The 15,555-nt window shown below is 42.6% G+C and overlaps 1 protein-coding gene across 4 annotated transcripts in view; it reads right to left on the reverse strand.

Annotated features, from left to right (window-relative positions):
• The window catches only part of CCDC60 (coiled-coil domain containing 60), a 203,228-nt gene that overhangs the window by 96,225 nt on the left and 91,448 nt on the right, over positions 1–15,555 (reverse strand). For all 4 annotated transcript variants that reach the window (XM_058425439.1, XM_058425441.1, XM_058425440.1 and 1 more), the window contains one exon: positions 15,290–15,369. In XM_058425439.1, coding sequence (XP_058281422.1) covers positions 15,290–15,369 — 80 coding nt within the window. The remainder of the gene's footprint in view (positions 1–15,289; positions 15,370–15,555) is intronic.

Consider the following 15,555-nt stretch of genomic DNA (forward strand, 5'->3'; position numbering starts at 1 on the left):
TCTTACTCACTTTTCTCCCAGTGACGAGACTATGAGAAAGGAAAGGAATTAACCCTTATCTAGCCTTTTCTCTTCCCATTGATTCAAGCCATTGGCTCTACTTCCAATAAATAGTAATAAGAGGAACTCTGATAATGACAAGAGCCAACACGTACTGTGACAACTCTATTCTAAACTCTTTCATTGTGTTAACTAACGTTATCCTGAAAACGATGTCTGAAAAGTATCTAGCTGTTTGCCTTTCAAGGCAAAGAACAAACTATAGAACCTTAAGTTTCCTAGCTGTATGCTTTCTGGCATCTGATTTTCCCATCAGACAGGAATGAGACAACTTTGGGTCCCTGCACAGATAATAAGAAAATCTCACCTGCAGAGTGGACAGAGTCCTGATGGCATAGTTAAGCAGCTGGAATTGAGGTGTAAACACCAGCCTTCAGAGATATTGTCTGTTCTTGGTGTATGTGTGTGTGTATGTGTGCCTGTGTGTAACACTTATGTCATCTATGTGCCAGGTATGTGCATCTTAACTCATTTAATTCACAACACTGTGAGGCAGCCTTTATTATTATCCCCATTTCATAGATGAAGGCAGTGAGACTCAGAGAGATTAGGTAACTCATCCATATTCAAAAAGCTAGTAGTTGGTACAGTCAGGATTCATGCTGGCTCCAAAAGCCATGATTTGTTCTATTGCCCGTGAATACATTAGATCAGGTAGGTGGTTGAGAAGCTGGTTTTAAAGACAGTTTTTGTTTTCATGCACTTTGGAATAGAACCATGAGGAAATTAATACCTGTTGAAATATATTTGTAAGCAATAATTTGGGAACAACGGGTTTAAACTGCCTGCTATTTTATTATTGTTATTATCATGACTTTGAACTCTTGTAGGTTGTGGGATGGAAAAGTGACAGATGCGTCCCTTTCCCCACAGTGGGCTGCAAGGCCATTTCCCGTCTAGCATCCCAGTTGTTACTCCTGAGAACTATACAGGTGTTCTGAGGTTAGCTTGGTGAGCTTGTGAGATTTCTGGCTTTTTAATATAACTTTGTTTTATTTTACTTTTAAGCAAAATCGTGACTGCAAAATACCAGTTAATATGACAGAGAAGACCCAGGCAAAGAAGTATTCAAAGGCTACAGTCTTTTCAGGAAAAATAGAAGTTTCCACCCGCATTGAAAAAGGCAAATAGATTGGAGATATCGGCAATTAGCTCAATGGAGTAAAAACCATCAGAACAATCATTAATGAAGGTGCTGGTATTAAAGAAAAGGCTGAGCCTGGGATGTTACTGAGTAGGACAAAGACTTTACGTAAAGAATCCTACAGGTAGAAAGTGATATTCCTGATGCACATTGGCACTGTGTGTGTGGCTCAGCTGGGCATTGCCAGTAAATTTAGGGGGAGAGTTACTTTCATGAACACTGTCTCTTTTCATTTTGCTTTCCATAAACTGCTTATTTGCTGCTGATGACTACGCTAAAGTCAGACGAGCGAAAAGTCATGTCTGAAGTACTTTCAACCTCTTTACACCGTATTTCTGGCTTTTCTTTCATTTCTTATGAGAAAAGTTTATTTTGTTTCAGGCATTTATGAAGTTGTCAGCAACGGAAGCACTGTAAATTTAGACAACTTCAGTTAAGTATTGAGCGTCTTAAAGCTGCATGCTTTAAAATTTAAACTGGTTAGATAAATAATGCTACATTCTTACAATGAAATAGAATGCATCCATGCAAAGATAGTTATTATGTTTGTGTGGATATTGGATAGTAAAGAATTTTTTTAGATATAATAATGTTATTGTGGTTATAGTTTTAAACAGTCCTTATCTTCTCTAAATAGTTGTTTAAAATATTTACAGATAAAATGATATAATGCTTCAAAATAATGGGAGAGAGGATAATGCATAAATGAAATCAGATTGGCTATGATATGATTATTGATCTGAGCAATGGGTGCATAGCAGTTTGTTATATTATTCTTTTTCATAGAGATGTGGTTTCGCCATGTTGCCCAGGCTGGTCTCGAACTTCTGAGCTCAAGCAATCCACCCCCATCTGCCTCCCAAGGTGCTGGGATTATAGGCATGAGCCACCACACCTGGCCCATTTGTTATATTATTCTGTCTGCCTTCATAGATATTTGAACATTTTTATACTAAAAAATTGAAAGAAATGAAGTCACACATAACTATACATTTATTGAGGTTGTGAAAGATGCTCATAATCTTTTGCTAAATAAAAAATCAAGTAGTCTATATGGAATGATTTTTTTTTCTGTAAAAAATACATGTGGATCCATGAATGCATAGAAAATTGTTGAAAGTTGAGATGCCAAAATAGGGGCTATTCCTGCATGGGGTAATTATGGATAGTTTCGTTACTTATTCATACATAGTAATAGATGTTTTCTAGCTTTTCTAGATTGTATTATTTGTACATTTTAAACTTTTAAAAAAAACTGGGCTTGGGAAACTGGAAGTATCTTCTAAAGCTGAGCATATGCAAACTCTATGAGCCAATTATTTCACTTTTAGGTATCTTCTGAAAAGAAGGATGTATATATGTTCAGCAAAAAAAAAGTATAAGAGTGTTCACAGCAGCTTTATTCATAATGGCTTTAAAGTGGAAAGGACCCAAATGTCCATCAATACTAGAGTGGATAAGTTGTGCTATCCTCATGCAATAAATACTACGCAGACACTGAGAGAGAACAGACTCCAAGTAATAGAGACAATATGGATAAATCTCAGAAAGACAATATTGAGTGAAAGAAGCCAGGTACAATAAGAGTGCTAACTGAATAATTCCATTGATTTAAAGATCAAGACAAGAGGAACAAATCTAAACGTTAGAAGTCAGGAGAGTGATTTTCTTTGGCGTGTTAGAGACTGGAAGGGGACATGAGGCGGTTCCCTGGGAGGCCTTGGTAATGTTCCTTCTCCTGACGCTGATGTGGGTTACATGGGTGTGTTTGCTTCATGAAAATTTATTGGGCTGGATTCTGAATGATTTGTGTGCTTTCCTGCATTATGTTATATTTCAATTAAAAGTTCAAAAAAATTATAGAGCTTATTGCGTGTAGTGTCCACTCTAAGTGGTGAACTGGTGCTTTACTGTGCAAGCCTGTGGTTATATCCATTAGTGTAATGGCTTGTTCAACAATCCCAACAGGAAGAGATTTAAAATTAAATATGGAAATCCTGGATGAACGGCTGCATTTGCACGGCCTCCGCTTATGAACATCCTGACTTGCCCCACCCTGTATCATGTTTGCTCTAGCTGTCCCTAAAACATGGACCTCCAAGTTTTGGAATATGGGGTATCTGGTGAATACACCGGATCTGGTGCTGAGCTCTGCCTGTAGCCCCACAGCTGGGGTCAGGGAGAAATTCATGAGATCATGATCATATTGTAAAATAGTTGCAGCCATTCAGGGAACATGAATGATGTAATACACGCAGCCACCATTTACCAAGCGCTTACCGTGTGTCAGGCATTGTTCCAAGTGCTTTGCATGTATTAGTTTATTTAATCCTCATCACAGCCTTGGGAGAGAGAGTACTTTGCAATCTCCACTTTGGAGATCAGAGAAATTAGGCAGGTTTTTCATCGCTGTGTCTCAGTGTGGTACACCTCTAAAGGGCAGTCCAGCTTCAGAGCTGCCCTTGGGATTGGCCAAGGTCTCCTTGGCTCCATCACAGTTCACCTTCTCCTTCTGCCCCACTCTGTATTCCCACTCCCTCACAGGTGTCGATCCTGAGACTACTTCCTGGTAAACCCCTGCACACAAACTTCCATCTCAGATGCTGTTTCCCTGGGAACCCATCCTACAACACATACTAAATGTCAATGGATTTTATATCCAGATTTTATTTTTTATTTTAATTTTACTTTAAGTTCTGGGATACATGTGCAGAACGTGCAGGTTTGTTACATAGGTATACATGTGCCATGGTGGTTTGCTGCACCTATCAACCCATCATCTAGGTTTTAAGTCCTGCATGCGTCAGGTATTTGTCCTAATGCTCTCCATCCCCTGGCCCCTGACCATCCGACAGGCCCCGGTGTGTGATGTTCCCCTCCCTGTGTCCGTGTGTTCTCATTGTTCAACTCCCACTTATGAGTGAGAACATGTGGCGTTTGGCTTTCTGTTCCTTGTAAGTTTGCTGAGAATGATGGCTTCCAGCTTCATCCATGTCCCTGTAGTTATTTTTCCCTAATTGGGAGAATCATACAAGGTATCTAGTCAGCTATATGGCCAGAAATGGAGGTCATGCCTTCATGACCAGGGAATGCTGGACTACCTATATTTAAGTAGGCTTCTTTACTATTGGACTTTACTGAGCTTGAAAATATCACTGTGCATTAAGAGTCTCTGGGATGGGGGTGCAGTTCACAGCATTTCTTAAGCATCTGTGACTACAGAACACTTTTCTTCACAGTGCATTTTGTAGGACGGGTGCTCTGCTCAGTATACACTGGGAAACTTTGAGCAAGATGACCTGTTTGCTTATGGAGCTAAAATCTAATTGGTGTCTTTAAGTCGTTGGCTCTCTCTGTTCATGACTTGGGAGAACAGAGGTCAGCATTGTTGCAACAATATTGAAAATGATAGAAGAGGGATAATTGCCATTCGCTGTCAGCATTTTATCTCCTGACATTTCCTTTCTGACTGTAGCTGATCTGGACTCTCCCACTGGTGAATTAAGGATGTAAATGAATCAAATTCTGACATGGGTACCCCCTTCTCCCCTCCAGGTCTAGGGGAGTTACATATAGTGTGGAGTCTACTTTGGATAACACACACTCTCTCTCTCTCACATGTGTGTGCATGCATGTGCACACACACACACAAGTTTGATCAACAGAATAAATTCACCTAAGGACCCATGTAGCTAAATGTTTCCCAGGGCAATGCAGGGACTGAGCTAACTCTTTTTTTTTGCCCAGAAGAGGGATGTATATACTGTTTGTGCTCTACAGAGTAAGATCTCATCCTGCATCTTCAATGATGAGGAGCATGTATTCTCATGGTCCAGGACCATGGAAGCCTAGAGAGCAGAAGATGCTGGAGTGATGTCCTCTAGTTAATTAAAGATAGGTGGGGCTACTGGGCTCTGAATTCCTTGGCCTCATCTCTGTTCTCCAGGCATTGTAGGATCTAAGAAAGGGAAGCAGAACAGGGGTTTTTATGTACATCATCTCATTCTGTCCTTATTCATACACAAAAATCCCTGTAGGAAGGCACAGTCCTATCCCAAGAGGAGAAACTAAGGCTCAGAGAGGTGAAATGACCAGCCCAAGGTCACCCAGCTGACAGGAGTCTGGTTGGGTCTCTCTGTCTGCATAGCTCATGTTCTTTGTTGCCACCCATGAATATTTTCAGATACTTTCAAGACAGCTGGCATAAAAAAGACAGTGACTTCCTTTTATTGGTCTAGTCATATATTCCTTATCCATATTGTTCTCAAAAGTCCCAACAGTAGTGTGGAATAGATCTTGTTATGTCTCTCTCCCATAACATAGATAAAGTAACTGAGGTCTAGAGAAGTGAATTCATTTGTGTACAGCCACCCAGCTAATAACTGGTAGAGTTAGGATTTGAACCCACAGCTGACTCCAATGCCAGAAGACTTTTGACTATGCTCTGTGAGCCTGCCAAGCCTGGCTATAAAACTGAGCACATTTCTTGTCATCTGGAAAAGAATTTTGGAAAACAAAGTTTTGTGCAAAGCCCTGTGTAACAAAAGGTTCAGAAGTTCAAAATGTTTTTGATGGTTAAATTTTAAAGCATGGTCCTCTAGTTAAATTCTCCTTTACTGGGGTCTTCCAAGGCAGACTTTGACACAAAGAAAGGAATAAAAAAGATATTTATCCTTAGGAGAGAGTAGCATAAGAAAAGCAGAGAAAAAAACTCACCCTAAAACTATGGTTAACTACAGGTGTCAAAGATACATGAAGATACTAGAAACAGAGAAAAATGGGTAGGGCCTCTGGGTCACATCCAAGATGATAAAACCGCAATTAACTTGAGACAGGTCCCTCCAACCCATAGCAGCAACCTACCTGTGTTGTGTGCAGTTGTGTTTACCAGTTCTGGGCTAAGAACATGAGGTCAAGTGTTTGTCCTTATGGGACAAACTAGTGACTCGTTAATGGCCACTTGCTGTCTGCAGGGTGTGAGGGAGATGTGACTCAGGAGGATTAAGGTCTTCTTTGAATGATTCACAAGATACATTTCAGAAGCCTTAACCATGCCTGCTTCCAAGATATTGAACAACGTATAAATCCATGATCTTAAACAATCCCGGGGCTTTGAGGCAAGGTCTCAAGTCTAGGAGAGGGAACGGTGGGAAGAACCAGGGTTGAATTTCTAAATGAAGTTCTAGGCTACTGGCTATGGATGTGGGGATCCTGAGTGTTGAACGATGAGATGCAGAAGCGACCGAGAGCAGTCAGTAAATGCCTGAGATCAACAATAATTTTTCCAACTACTTAAATTCACTTAAAGGCAGCCTCATTCATAAAGGGATTTGGATGAGGTCTGTTCCTCCTGCTGGTCCCTCATACTCCAAGCCTCAATTTGAGTTAATTAGATGCCATTATAGATATCAAAGTTTCCTTTTGAGATTTCTAATTTAGAGATGACAAACAAATTAAATCCCATGTAATCATTCTACTCCATGGTGGTAGCTGCCTGGAATGCTAGGCTGAGGTTTTTAGGAAATCTGGGTTCGAATAAAAGAGTGCTGTGATCCATTAGTGATGTCTGCCCTGGGAACAGGAGAGAAAAGTGGGGTACATGTGCCACATAACTGTCATCGAACTTGCATTGTTTCGACGCAGTTATTAGTTTTATCCCTTCTTATTTCAAAAAAAAGTTAGGAGAAGCTCACCCTACCTGCCAGCCAAGACACAAACCATATCTCAAAGTGACCATGATTAACACTATTAAACACTATTAATGCAAAAAGAAGCCTGAGAAATAGGGCTGGTGGGATGATAAAAGTGCCACATGTCCTCTTGATTTCTCTGCACTTTATGAACAAGGAAATCATTTTTGTTGGGCTCCTTGGTTGGCGAACTAGCCTACTGGAGAGGTGATTATTTTAAGAGTACATATTGGAGTCATAAGGGATATGAAAGATCTCATGGAAATCCAAGATCAGAAATTCACAGAGAGAAGAACTGGAGATTTTCTATAGAAGATAGCTTCAGGGACCTGAGTAATGCAGTTAAAAGTATTGGCATCACTCAGCCGGGCACAGTGGCTCACGCCTGTAATCCCAGCACTCTGGAGGCCGAGGCAGGCAGATCGCCTGAGGTCAGGAGTTCAACACCAGCCTGGCCTACATAGTGAAACCCTGTCTCTACTAAAAATACAAAAAATTAGCTGGCAAGGTGGTGCACACCTGTAATCCCGAGGTTGCAGTGAGCCGAGATCACGCCATTGCACCCCAGCCTGGGCAACAAGAGAGAAATTCTGTCTCAAAAAAAAAAAAAAAAAAAGTATTGGCATCACTCAAGGGGACTCGCTTGCTTCCCTTTGCTTGCTGTGTTCTCTAATTTCCTAGTTGGCTTCTTCTCCATCTTTCCTTAATTTAAAACATCTGCTCACCTGTAGTCATTGTTCCCTGGAACCTCTGGCTCCAAACAGCTCGCCGTGGACCCTCTGGCCTCCCTTTCTGTTAGTGTTTCAACCTCTGTGCCCACTGCTGTCTGCTTAAATGATGTGCTTTCCACTTTACATTCCCAAGAGTGAGACTCTGATTTGTACAGATTATCTAATGGTGCTAGCTCATGTCTCCAAGGCCAGTGCAGAATTAGCTGTATGATTGTGGTAGACTGAAAAAATGGCCCCAAATCTCCATCATTTGTAGTGTGACTTTGCATCTGTTCCCACTGAGAAGTAGAATCTATTTTTCCACCTTTAACTTGGTCTGGATTTGTGACTTGCTTTGGCCACAAGAATATGGCAGAAGTGATGTTTTGCCAGTTCCTAACTTAAAGCTCAAGAGGTCTCACATACTTTCATTCTTTCTTAGGACTACAAGTCCTAGCTGACCTACTTGAGAGCAAGAGACCATGTTGTTCTGCCCAAGACTATCCTAGACCTGCCTAGAGCCAGCTGACCTCCAAACATATGAGAGAATCCAGCCAAGATCAGCAAAACCATCTCCCTGACCCTCAGCTGATTACAGGTGCACAAGGGATCCCATCTGAGGCTGGAGAACCTCCCAGTGGAACCATAGCCTCATAATCACTAATAAATGCCCATTGTTTTAAGTTACTGAGTTTTGGGGGTAGTTTGTTATGCAGCAATAGCTGACCAATACAATGACTTTGAGTAGATCTCTGAACTTCTCTGAATCTTAGTTTTCTCATTTGAGGAATTAATCAACAAGACTTTTCCTGCCTGCCTCGGGGAAGATTGTAAGATGCTATGTAAATATAAACTTCAAAATATTTACTTAGTGCCCACTCTATGCCAAGCACTGAGCTAGACCCTGGGGATTTGCAAGACAGGTTAATTCTTTTGTAGGGCAACATTACTATCTCCTCCTTCCAGCCATAGACCAGTCATCAATAAGTCAAAGTGGACACTCCTGTTTGAATGGCAATGGAAAAGGGAGAAGTTATCAGGCTCACCTGGAAGGCCTAAAGCAATGGGCTAGCTATCTTATCTCTTGATTAACCCACAAATTAATTTATAAGCCCCCTCACTTATTCACTTTCCCTACTAAGTTAATAAGCCTCCCCCCCTTATTTCAACTGATAAATTCTAGAGATGGACAAGATAATTAATTCATCCCATCAATAAACACTTTCTTGGGACCATGACAGTGGACATGACATGGTGCCTACTGTGAGATCGCTCACATGCTAGTGTGAGAGATGGAAACAGGTCATTGTAGAATGTGAATGCACAATGCAGCATTTTCCTTAGGCTCCCACATCCAGTCCATTAGCCAGTCCTGTGGCTCTACCTCCAAAGGAATCCTGAATCCATCCACTTCTTCCCACTTCACTGCCATTTCCCTTACTGAAGCCATTGTCATCTTTCACCATAGCCTCTATGCAGTGGATGGGATGCTCTTTTAAAAAATCAGATTATATCCGTCTCTTGCTCAGAATGCTCCTATGGTTCTTGTGGCACTTAGACTAAAACCCATACTTTTCATCGCAGCCTACAAGGCAGTGTGTGGGCCAGCCCTTACCCAGCTCTTCAATTTTATCTCTTGTCTCTCTTATCCTCTCTCATTCTGCTCCGGCCACCCAGCTCACCTCAGTTCTTACAGCATTTCCAGCTTGTTCTGACATTGGTACCCATTCTTTTGTTGTTCTCTGAAATACACCACCTTTCACCCTGCTATGTCTTTATTGGGATGGTTCTTTCTCACCATTCAGGTATTGGACCCAGGGTTCCCTTTATAAACAACTCTTCTCTGATGGCTGTAGCTAAAGCAGCAGCTTCTTCATCACCACTATTTATATATCACCCGGTTTTAGGTCCCCACCTTCAAATTCTGCTTATTTACTTGTTAATTTGATTGTTGTTTTTACCTCATTATAATGCAAGTCATCATCCCTTATTCATCAAAGACAGGAGTTTTGTCTGTTTTGTTCATCTCCAATATATACAGCAATGCCTGGTGTACACCTGGTGATACCTCATACTCAATAAATATTTGTCGAAAAAAATGAATGAGTACAGAGGGCTAAAGAAGTACCAAGAAGAAGTGCCTAACCCAATTAAAAAAAAAAAAGAATAGCTTCTTTCTCTGCCCCAAATTCCACCTTTGTTATTTCTAATTACTTTGCTTCAGCTGTCTACCAAACGCAGCTGGAAAGCAAAGTCTCAGACCTCATAAACATGTGCATCACCTGGATTCTGCTGGGGGTAGGGGAGAGTGGATAATTCATCATTGTTTATTTGCAACTGCCTGGACCTAACTAAACTTTGCCAAGGGTTAATCACGGCTTCATGTTCAACATTGCAGTTGTTTTCATTGCAGAGATGTTTATTTTCCTGAAAACATTCACAATAAAAAGCGCTGGCACCTTTGCAGGAAGGTATGTTATCTCACTTCAAAGAGTCAACCAAGAACTGGGCACATGCAAAGAGACCCTGATTGTCAACTTCCGCTAGAAATTCAGCAAGTTTGTGCGTAGGGTGCTGCTTAGTGCCACTGAACATCTGACGGAACAGGCGAGGAGGAAAGCAGTTAGAATCGTATTCTTTTTAGCATCAGGTTAAATTGGCCATGAAACCAGGGATGGTGCCATTGAATTACAAGAGGGCTAAAATATTACATAAAAATCCAGGAGACAGTGAAGTAGTTTGGCTCAAGGTGGGCTAGTCTCTAACAAGAGGGGAAACAAAGTTAAGAAACAATGGATGGAAAAGTCAACATCATCTTTGTTAACAATTCGCCTCGTTTAATACTGGGATATAGGGTCAGGGAGTTTGCGCCACTTGGAGAGATGACTTCCTTTGGAAAACACGGTATTTCCTTCTGAAGGGGAATCCTGATTCCTTCCTTAATGTTGGTGGGATCCAGAAGGGTGGCCAGATGGAACATCTCATTGTCGTTTCCTTCTTGCTTGCTTGGGGCTCTTCTGTCTGGCCTTTTCCCCATTCTCCTTTGTGTCCAGCAGTGGGACAGGCTAAGCATGTCCGAGGAGAACGTTAAACTCAACTTTAACGTTTAATGCGTCTGTTGGGAGTGACAGACTCAGCTGGCCAACTGAAGAGTGGCAGAACAACTGTTGCCTGTATCATCTTTTATTAATAATTAATCCCCTCTATTCTACGGGTTAGTGGGAGGTGGAACCTTTGTCGTTCTTGGGGCACGTCCCCCGTGGTGTGCTGGTGAATGTTTAACAACCGGCTCTCTGTCGGGGGACGTGAGCCCTGATTTCTAGTGTTTGCTGATTTCCACGGTGCAAATATTGTCACCATGGTGCAGATATTCCCACCAGTTGCTTTCGAGCTACCAAAGTGGTGACGTCAGTGAACACAGAGCTGGGAAAAGATTTGTTGTAGCACTCCTTATATACTATTTCCACCACATAGATACTACAACCATTGATAGCCTCTAGAGCATAGATATTAGCAAACTGTATAAAACAATTAGGAAGGGATGAGTTCTAAGTATTTATTACTTGTGCTTTAATAGAACTTATTTAATTGTATTTAATTATAAATTCATGTAATTAATTTTCTAATAATAGCTGTGTTTAACGATCAGTTCGCAATTATAGATATACATTTATATAATTAATCTTTAACAATAGCTGTGTTTAATAATTGGTTCAATAATTTTCCACTGAAAATTTAGCAGTGGGCTCTAGTTACAAGCTGGCACACCACTACTTTGTCACCCTCCTTAGCTGAGTCAAGTCTAGGTCAAGGCATCTATTGGGGTCTATTTCATCAACAGCCATTTGTCTACAGTGTACAGATTCTTGTGGAGACCCTCATTCCTCAGGCTCTAGAGATTCAGATATGTCTTTGCATCTGGGGCTCTTGGTTGGCCTCATCTACCTGGAGGCTGATAATATTCAGCTAGTGAGAACTAACATGGTCATAATGGTTGGGTATGGCCAGTGTCTGTTATGACTGATTGGTGCCCATGAAATTCTGTATTTGGAACCTCTCTTCTGATCCAACGTCCCTGCTGCACCATTCCTTGTGAAGCCTGGAACATCCTCCGGGCAAAGCTGTGGAACAGAGTGCAATTCCCTTTTGGGAGGCTCATCCCCCGCCATGCCATCTTATTTCTCAGCTGCCTGCCACAGCTGCTGTCCCTACTCAGATGGCTCTTGGCTTCTTGATCCTACGTGTCACCAGTCCCTGGGGCTCCAAGTTTCCCAAGGCATCAGCCTCAAAAGCCCTCTAACTTGGGTTCAAACACTGTAGATGAAACTGTCATTACAAAATTGTAACAGACAATGAAAGATATCTGACTTAACAAACTCCATCTTGCTTCTAACCTCCAAGCTGTCCTTGTTCATTCCTGGGCATAAGCTGAACTAACTTTGGAGGAACTTAATTTATGGTTTAAAAACAAAGGGCCGGGCGTGGTGGCTTACACCTATAATCCCAGCACTTTGGGAGGCTGAGGCGGGCAGATCATGAGGTCAGGAGATCGAGATCATCCTGGCTAACACGATGAAACCCCGTCTCTGCAAAAAATACAAAAAAATCAGCCAGGCATGGTGGCGGTCGCCTGCAGTCCCAGCTACTCAGCAGGCTGAGGCAGGAGAATGGCATGAACCCGGGAGGCGGAGGTTGCAGTGAGCTGAGACTGCCACTGCACTCCAGCCTGGGCGACAGAGCGAGACTCTGTCTCAACACAAAAAAACCAAACAAAACAAAACTAAAACAAACAAACAAAAAACACATAGAAAAACAAAAAACGACGATGATAACAGCCCTCTCTCAGAACAAACCTCCTTTTTGCCTGGGGACTAGATTGCCTTTGTAGGACTAAAAAATTAGCCAGAAGATTAGAAATTATGGTTTAGGAGTCATTCAGCTGGAGACTACAAGATTCTGACCCTCCCTAAACTGCTCCTAGGATCAGTGCTTGAGATATTTTTCAGACCCTGTACTTGATGGATCAGCTGGCACTACGCAGATGGATAAACTGGCTCATCTAATCTTGTGGTCCCCACCCAAGAACTGACTCAGCACAAGAGAATAGCTTCAGTTCCCTATGACTTCATCTCTAACCCAGCCAATCAGCACTCCTGACTCACTGGCCTTCCTCCACCCTCCAAATTATCCTTAAAAACTCTGACTCCCTTATGCTCGGGGATACTGATTTTAGTAATAATAAAACTTTAATCTCTCACACAGCCGGCTCTGTGTGAATTACTCTTTCTCTATTGCAATTCCCCTGTCTTGATAAATTGGCTCTGTCTAGGCAGCAGGCAAGGTGAACCCACTGGGCAGTTACAGATTCGGGTAAGGTGAATCCACTGGGCAGTTACAGAGAGGCCAGTATTGTCTGAAACTAACAGAGGATCCTTGTGGCTCTAAGCCCTTAATTTGGAGATCCAAGTTCAAATGCTGCCTTTGAGCTCAGCTCTGCAAAGGGATATGAGACTGAGCCCCGCTGGCCTCTTTGAGCTGGATCATTCTCTGCAAGAACGTCTCAGCATTGACTCTTCTGTATTGACTCTTACGTATTAGTCTGCTGGAGCCGCCCTAACAGAATACTACACCCCGAGCAGCTTAAACAACAGATATTTATTTTCTCACAGTTCTAGAGGCTGGAAGCTGAAGGTGCAGGTGCCAGCAGGGTCGGTTTCTCCTGAGGTCTCTCTCCTAGGCTTGCAGGTGGCTGTATTCCTGCTATGTCCTCATGTGACTTTTTTTTTTTTTTGGAGACAGAGTCTTGCTCTATTGCCCAGGCTGGAGTGCAGTGGCGTGATCTCGGCTCAAAGCAAGCTCTGCCTCCCAGGTTCACGCCATTCTCCTGCCTCAGCCTCCCGAGTAGCTGGGACTACAGGCGCCCGCCACCATGCCCGGCTAATTTTTTAATATTTTTAGTAGAGACAGGGCTGCACCATGTTGGCCAGGATGGTCTCGATCTCCTGACCTCGTGATCCGCCCGCCTCGGCCTCCCAAAGTGCTGCGATTACAGGCGTGAGCCACCGCGCCTGGCCTCATGTGACCTTTTCTCTGTGTGCTTATGCCTGATGTCGCTTCCTCTTTCACCAATCACATTGGATTAAGGTTCCACCCTTTGACTTCCTTTAGCCTTACTTGTTTCTTTAACGGTTGTATCTCTAAAAAAATTACATTGGGGCTTAGGATTTCAACATATTAAAGTGTGTGTGTGTGTGTGTGTGTGTGTGTGTGTGTGTGTGTCAGGGCTACAATTTAGTCCATGACAATTACTGGGCACTTGAAATGTTACTGGTCCAAATTGACATGTGTTCTAAGTATGAAATACATCCCAGATCTTTCATCATTCATTATTTTTCATCCCTTCATTACTTTTCATATGTATTAAAAAACATAATGAAAAGCATCTCATCAATCTATTTTTAATACTGATTACATGTTGAATGATAATATTTTGGAGGTACTGAGTTAAAAATATTATTAGAATTACTTCCACCTGTTTCTATTTACTTTTTCTAGTGTGGCTACTCAGAAGCTTAAAATTACACACAAGGCTCAAATTATATTTCACTAGACAGTGTCTAGAGACCCTCCGATAGCCGACACAGCCACCCCCTGCAGTCAGTGGGGCCCTCTCTTCACCTCTCCCCTATGCCCTTTAACTCCTTTCCCTTCCTCCACCTTCCAGGAGTCCTCTTGGGCTCAGTCATCAGTTCCATGAAGTTGTGCTGCTGGAGGGGGCAGGGTGGAGATTCTGGTAGCGGTGGAGAAGGGTGGCTTTCAGAAGATGGAGGTGAAGGGAGAAGATGTCTCACTTTGCCTCTCACTGCATCTGGCTCAGAGTGGGAGATGTCTAAGATCAATAGAACTTCCCCGCTGCCTAGATTACCCCTCTCAGCACACGTCTTATGTATTTTGTGCTGAAAGAGTCTTCATCTCTTACTCCGTCTTGAGTTGCTTTACCAAAAGTCTCATTTTAGGATCCTACCTTGGGATGTTCCAGGTCTCAGGAAACAGTTAAGGGGTAAGGGAAAAAAATTCCATCTCACCAGACAGAGATGGCCGAAACATGGTCCTGGGCCTCACTCATCAGGGAGGGAAGGAATGGGGAGTGAGGAGAGGAAAGATAGGAACAGCCCTGTATTCAAGGCCATATGAGGGACACTTTATCTGCTTTATTTCCCTCTGTTCTTCCAACAACCTTCTATTATTCTCATTTTACAGATAGGGAAAAAGAGTCCCAGAGAGTTTAAATAACTCCTCCAGCATCCCAGCTAGCAGGTAACAGGACCAGAATTTGAGAACGACTCTGATTCCACGGTATCATCATGTGTGTCTGGAGTAAAAAAGGGAAGGTTTTCTGGAGCATGGGGGAACTCTCTTGAGTTGGATTCAGGTCCAGGAAGAAAAGCAGAGGGAATTCTAGGCAGGTGGCTGGAGGCTGGCATGGCATGGGTACTCTCTGGAAAGTCCAGCCGAGAAAGCGATCCTACCCTCTGCTCCTCCCAGGGTTACCCTCCTGTAAGTCTTCTGCTCAGTGTTCAGAATTGGGGGGTGCTGGGACTGGGCAAGGTCTTGTAGGCAGCACCCCATAGCCTGCTCATGCCTGTTGGGTTGTCTATGGATCATTCCCTGCTGGGCTCACTCACCGGCTTCGTATAAGGTCCATTTTGAGGTTTATTATTTCCTTGTCCATATACTTGATGCTCTTCATTGGCTTGTCTGGGACCTGATGAGACTACAAGGGGTGAAAATAAAAGGAGTGTTAATACAATGCTTCCAAATGGAGATAGGGATAGGAGGCTCATGGGTTTATCTGAGATGTATGGCTAGGTTTAAGGGGTCCTGGGCAGCACAGAGTCTACCTTGATATCAAAGAGGGGGCTGCTGTGTGACACAGTGGACATGGTAAAGG

The sequence above is a fragment of the Hylobates moloch genome, unplaced genomic scaffold (genome assembly GCF_009828535.3).
Source record: "Hylobates moloch isolate HMO894 unplaced genomic scaffold, HMol_V3 SCAFFOLD_12, whole genome shotgun sequence".
In the NCBI taxonomy this organism is placed as follows: domain Eukaryota; kingdom Metazoa; phylum Chordata; class Mammalia; order Primates; family Hylobatidae; genus Hylobates; species Hylobates moloch.